The sequence below is a fragment of the Colobus angolensis genome, unplaced genomic scaffold (assembly GCF_000951035.1).
Source record: "Colobus angolensis palliatus isolate OR3802 unplaced genomic scaffold, Cang.pa_1.0 Scaffold117, whole genome shotgun sequence".
Taxonomy (NCBI): Eukaryota; Metazoa; Chordata; class Mammalia; order Primates; family Cercopithecidae; genus Colobus; species Colobus angolensis.
In genome coordinates this window covers 9,973,727-9,979,661 of record NW_012112808.1, presented here as the reverse complement: position 1 = coordinate 9,979,661, position 5,935 = coordinate 9,973,727, and the positions used below count along the sequence as shown (strand labels likewise).

Genomic DNA, 5,935 nt, shown 5'->3' with positions numbered 1-5,935 from the left:
TTCGTCCTCTAAGGGAGGGGATTTTCCAGAACTCATCTCCAGGAACCAGGTGCGGGGAGAGTGACTTCCGGTGCAGGTAGCCCCCGCCACAGTGTCCATCCCCCACTGCTCACCTATGCATGCTCCAGTCCTGGCCTCCAGTCTCCCTGTATCTCCAGCAGTTACCATCCTCCAGGACTCCCAGGGGCCCTGGCCTGGCTCCCACCAAGACAATGCTGGGTCCACAGAAGCCTGTGTGTTGCTGAGGGAGCAACCCCTCAAAGAGAAAATGTGTGTGTTAGCATGTGTGTGGCATGAACTTATGCAAAAACCATTGCACAGTCTCTTGCTGCTCTCACCTTGAGTTCAGCTGCTGATGAAGGGGGAGGAGGAGGAGAGGAGAGCTGTGGGTGTCCACCACCAGCTGCTCTTAAATCCTGCCAGGGCAGGTAGGGTCAGTGTGATTCAACTTGTCCCTGAGGGGTGCAGAGAGGACTCTTCCTGTTCCTTTGCAGCTGAAGGATGATGGCTGAGCCCTGGCAGGCCCTAAGGCTCCTGCTGGCCATTTTATTGACTCTGATGGCCCTCACCTACCAAGCAAGGAAGAAAACCTTTCTAAGTGTCCATGAAGTGATGGCAATAGAAAACTATGCGAAGGACAGCTTGCAATGGATCACCGACCAGTACAACAAGGAAAGTGATGACAAGTACCTCTTCAAGATCTTCCGAGTCCTGAAAGTCCAGAAGCGGGTGAGTCTATGACTTCCCGCCTCTCCCCAGGCCTGATACACCCACATCGGGCGGCCACTGGTGTCAGGAATAGTCCCACTCAAGGGAAATTCATCCTTGCTTAGTTTGAAGTGAGCACTTTAAGAGAAGCAAAAATTCACTAGGGTGAATGAAGTTACGGCACTTAAACGAAACCCAGGCCAGGGATCCTCAGCACATTACATCCCAAAGGCCAAATCTGCCTTCCACCTACCGTTGTAAGTTGTGTTCTTGTGACTCAGCTATGCGCGTGAGTGTGCTTTGTCTGCCAGTGCTTGCTGCTGCCACACTCACGCTAAACTGAGTAGTTACAGAGACCACATGGCCAAGAAAACCTACAATGTTTACTATGTAGTCCTTTACAGACCCCTATCCAGAACCACTAGCGTCACTTGTGTTATCCAAGGGATAGATTTGCCCAAGGGGAAAGATCATGTTTCTGATGGTTTCTGGTTAAGTCTCTTTGAATGACAAAAACAATCATAAATCAAACAGAAAGAGGAGAGAGGAGCCCACTAACCCGCCCAGGACCAGGTCCTTGCCCTTGGATGCAGGGTAGTGGAGCTCCCAGGCACAGAAACCACAGACAGGGGAGAAGGAGACACGCTGTACCTCCCCACCACCTGCCGCCCACAGATCACTGACCACCTGGAGTATCACCTGAACGTGGAAATGCAGCGAACCACCTGCCAAAAGCCAGAGACCACGAACTGTGTCCCCCAGGAAGGGGAACTTCACAAGGTATTGGGTAAAAGCACTTTAACTTAGACAGAAGTCCTTTTCAGTGAGGTTTTCCTGTGGCTTTAGAATGAGTTGGGAAGAATTAATTGGAATTTACTCAAGCTGACTTGAAAGAATACATGGGTAACACCTCCTTTCTCAGAGAGGAAAAGCAAAGGTGGAGACGGCTGGGATGCTGCTCCTTTGTTGCTGGAAGGAGTGTGAGGAGGCTGAACGTATCCAGAGAGAGGAGTTGAGGTGGCCAAGCTGCAGGGGCACACTCTGGGGTGAGGGAAGCAGACAATTCTTAATATTTGAGCAGCCTGTGGGAGGGACCTGGCAGGTGCGCTGACTGAGTACCTCAGCATCAACATGACAAGGCTGTGCAAGCGCTGGGCTGCGCAAGTGCTGGGCTGCTGTCCTCTCTCATTTCATCCAGCTGTGTTCATCCAGGGGGAGAAGGAGGGGAGGAATCAAGTTCGGAAGTGATTTGACTGGGTGAGGGGCACAAACTTGCATGCGTGTGCTCTGCTGGGAAGCCACCACCCCCGAAGGCAGCTCCAGCTCCAAAAGGCCTTCTTCCCATGCGGCACTGGCCCGTCTATGGGACAGTAAGCAGATCCCGACCCACACCACCAGCACCACAGTGTGCATGGGCAGAGTGAACCCTGCATACAAAGCGGCCTTGAAGTTTGCCAATCCTATGCGCCCTGCAAATCTCTTGACTTTATCCAAACAAATGAAAACGAGGCTGCCTGGATGTCCCGCTCTGCCTGGCATGGCTCTGATCTATGCCTAACTTCTCAGTGCAATCATTCATAGCATCCCCTGTTGCTTACAAATGTCTCCTGGTTAGGTTCATAAATTATATGATCAGCCTAGTTATAATGGCCTGGGTGTCCTCAACACAGAAATGTGACCCTCCCTGAGCTCCCTCCGCACTTTTTACATGTTTTTTAGTTCTTTAAGATCTAACAAGGCAGAGTTTTTGTTTTTTTCCTGAAGAAGATTGTGAAATCTGCAAAAAGAGTAATTAAAGATAACAGTAAAGTAAAATGAAAGACAATTTTTGACTCGAGAGATTGAATTAGTGGAGTGGGTATTCTGAATGTTATTTTAAGAGAAAAGTAAACACTAAAGCCTAGCACCCCTACCCCAGGCTTTCAAATGAAGAGCAACAAAACAAAATTATGCTAAGAAATTATAATTAATAATATGCATAATATGTTTAAAGTATTATTTTTATTATGGAAAAAGGAAGAAAAACAGAGAAGATAAATTTGGGAGAAAATAGGGATAAGTGAGGAGAGAGATGACGCAATGGACAGATGGATGAAGAAATGAAGCAACGCTGCATGCACGGAGAGAGAGGAAGCAAAATCAGGAAGTAAAGATGGATGGGTGGATGGAAGGAGGGATACATGGAAGAATGAATGGAGATGGATGACGGGTAAATGGAAGGATGGATGAATGGCTGGGTCGATGAGTGGACAGATGGGTAAATGGATGGATGGGGGAGATGGGTGGAAGGATACATGGATGGACAAATGGATGGATGGACATATGGGTAGATGAATGGAGGAATAAATAGATGGTTGGAAGAATGGGTGGATGAATAAATGGAGTCAAGAGAGGACAAGTAAGGGAAGAAGTGAGTTTTAAAAAATGAGTAAAAAGGAAGAGGGAGAAAAGAATCAGCAGTACCCATGGTGAATATGGGCTGCTCAGACACTTTATTTCTAAATATCTCGTTTGATATTTATTATGATTTCAGTCGCTTGATAGTAACATTGCTGGGATCATTCCAGAAAATGCCCTTCTGTTTGTGGTCAGATAGGATTGTAGGGGTGGAGCGGTGGTGGCCTTTTCTTCATTTTCATGTCTTATATCCTCTTCCTTCTCCTTTTAAATTTCACCTTGTATCTTTTAAAATACTGCCTTTGTTTTTTTGTTTTAGCAAGTCAACTGCTTCTTCTCGGTGTTTGCTATACCCTGGTTTGAACAGTACAAAATTTTGAACAAAACCTGCAGTAGTAACTAGGTGTCCTGGAACATACACCTGTGGCTACTGCATGCAAGAGAATCCTGCAATGAGCAATAATCCTTAAAATAGGCAATAAATGTTTGTCAACATATTCTCTTAAGATTGTGAGTCCACTTTTTTTATTTTTCCTTTTAACCAAATTCTTCAGCTCATAGTAATAATCTGAAACTCTGCTGGGCCAGGGTAGTTTGGGGGTCCAAATGAGGTGATCTACATTATTCCTGACCTTATCGCCTACGCCTTCATGGTAGCAGAACTTCAATTTCATTATCACATCAGGCATGATTTTAAGATTCTTTAGATTTTAAAATAGTATGGAGAAAATGAGAAGCAGAATAAGGAGAGGGAAGAAGCTCAAAGCAACTGAACAGTCAAGAGATATTTGCAAGTATGGCCTATGATGGCACCTCTGAGGGGCCCAGTGAAGATCACCCTCTCTCCTTGCCTGAAATCACCCTCTCTCCTTGCCTGAAACGTGAAATAAGAAGAAATCACACAAAGAACCAAGAAAGACAAGGCCTTTGCTACTGATATGATAACCAGGTTGAGAGATGTGCCTTACTTTTGCAGGCAAGTGCACTTTCTAATTGCAAACTCCAGAATTAGACTTCTGCCCCTTTGCACGAGCAACACTGGACCAAACTAGGTCTGTCTATGAACAAATTCCTCTCCTGGAGGAACAAAGGGAAATATGTGCTCCCCATGTGAAGGAGGCGGACCTGGTGACAACGCCCAGTTCATTCTTCCCAAACAGACCTGTCAGATTAATCCCACCAGGAGAAGAAGTCCCAAGGACAGGGAGAAGCCAGGAGTACTCTGTTCAAGGGGCTTTCTTTCCACAGAGGGCACAGCAGCCACGGGAGGAAGCATCCCCCAACTCCATAGCCTAATTCAAGATCTCAGATGATGTCACCGGGCTCACCCCACTCCACTTTCTCCTCCATGTGGTCGCAGGGAGGCTGCCAGCAACTCAATGGGTTAGGTGTGTCCTCCTTCATGTCCAGTAAGAAAGAGAGGAAGATCTTGTTCCCAAGAGCTCAAGCAAAAGCCCTGGGTTTAATACCACAGGCGAGATCTAGGGACACCATAGCGTGCGCACGCGCTCACACACACACACACACAAACACACATGGCATTCATCTCCTTGCGGGGAGAGGGAGTTGGGGTATTTATTCAACAGTTCAGTTCCCGTCAGTATTGGCTCTTAGGGGGGCATGAATTCCCTAGTACCTCTGGCCTGTGGCAGCTCCAGGGCAGAGTAAGCAGCAGAGACAGTGCACAGATAAAGAGGCACAGGGTCTGGCATCCGGAAGTCAAGCTGATACACGCAGAAAGTGAGAGATTTGAGAGATTATAGACAGAGCGCCGACAGGAGAGCTCTTGCACGTGTGAACTGTCAGCTGAGATGCACGTCAGCAACACCAAGTCTCACCAAGATGGGGTTGGCTTTGAAAGAACAAATCATTTTTTTGGCTTTTACTCTCACTATCGAAGTGCTGGAATGCCCAGGACCCTGTTTCAGTGGGGAGCCCAGGTGGGGTTTCCCTCCACTAGCTGCCTGGGATGATGCTAATCTACAATGTCTTCATCTTTAACTGGAAACAACAGCACCTACTCCTTGAGGCAGTTGCAAAGATCGATGATGATAATGCATATGCATTGCTTAACATAGTGCCTACCATGAAGCAGACATTCAAATACATATTAATCATTAGTAGGAACGCTGGCAGTGGCAGTGGTAGTAATTTAATACTAGTCAACATTCAACACTTTTCTGACATTTTTGGCTATGGTGTCCCCAAAGCAGGCATTATTATTCCTGGGGAGATTAAAAAGAGAAGGTGGAACATTTGTGCCCATTAATCTCTTGGATTTCTCAGCCAATGTTGTGGGGCTTTCTTTGAAGTTTTTTTAAAAATTAGTGTATATTTCCAGGAAGTTACAAAGGTAGTACAGAGAAGTCCCCTGTGTCCTTCTTGTAGTTTCCCCTAATGGTTATCTCTTATCACATCATAGAAAACTATCACAATCAGGAAGCCATCATTGGTACTGTGTGTGTGCCCTTGAGTCACATGTGTACATTTGTGTAACCAGCACCACACTCAAGACACGGCACTGCTCCATCACCAGAGAGCTCTGCTGTGCCGCCTCCCTGTACTCAGCCAGGGCCTGGGTGCCCATTCCTGTCTCGATGCTGGCTCAGGCCCACCCTTCCTGTTTGCCAGTTATGAAAGCAAGGTGGGCAGGGGGTGGTGGTAGGAGAGTTCACTTTAAAAAATTCAAAATAATGCCACAAAGTTTGGTAAAACATTATAAAAAGAATAGAGTGTCCATACGAAATTGTATTTAAAGAGTTAGAAATACACATTGGGTACAGCGTGCACGGCTCAGGTGAGAGGTATGCCAAAATCTCAGAAATCACCA

The 5,935-nt window shown here is 46.6% G+C and overlaps 1 protein-coding gene across 2 annotated transcripts; it reads left to right on the top strand.

The window, feature by feature from the left end:
- The first annotated feature begins 467 nt into the window (after positions 1-467).
- CST11 (cystatin 11) lies at positions 468-3,611 on the top strand. 2 transcript variants are annotated; one of them, XM_011963462.1, is made up of 3 exons: positions 468-729; positions 1,384-1,488; positions 3,425-3,610. In XM_011963462.1, exons 1-3 carry the CDS (start codon positions 502-504, stop codon positions 3,506-3,508), a joined length of 417 nt encoding a protein of 138 aa, XP_011818852.1. In that variant the 5' UTR covers positions 468-501; the 3' UTR covers positions 3,509-3,610. The 2 variants fall into 2 exon arrangements, with proteins under 2 accessions (XP_011818852.1, XP_011818859.1); XM_011963469.1 differs by lacking the exon at positions 1,384-1,488 and having other exon boundaries at positions 3,425-3,611.
- The last annotated feature ends 2,324 nt before the right edge of the window (positions 3,612-5,935 follow it).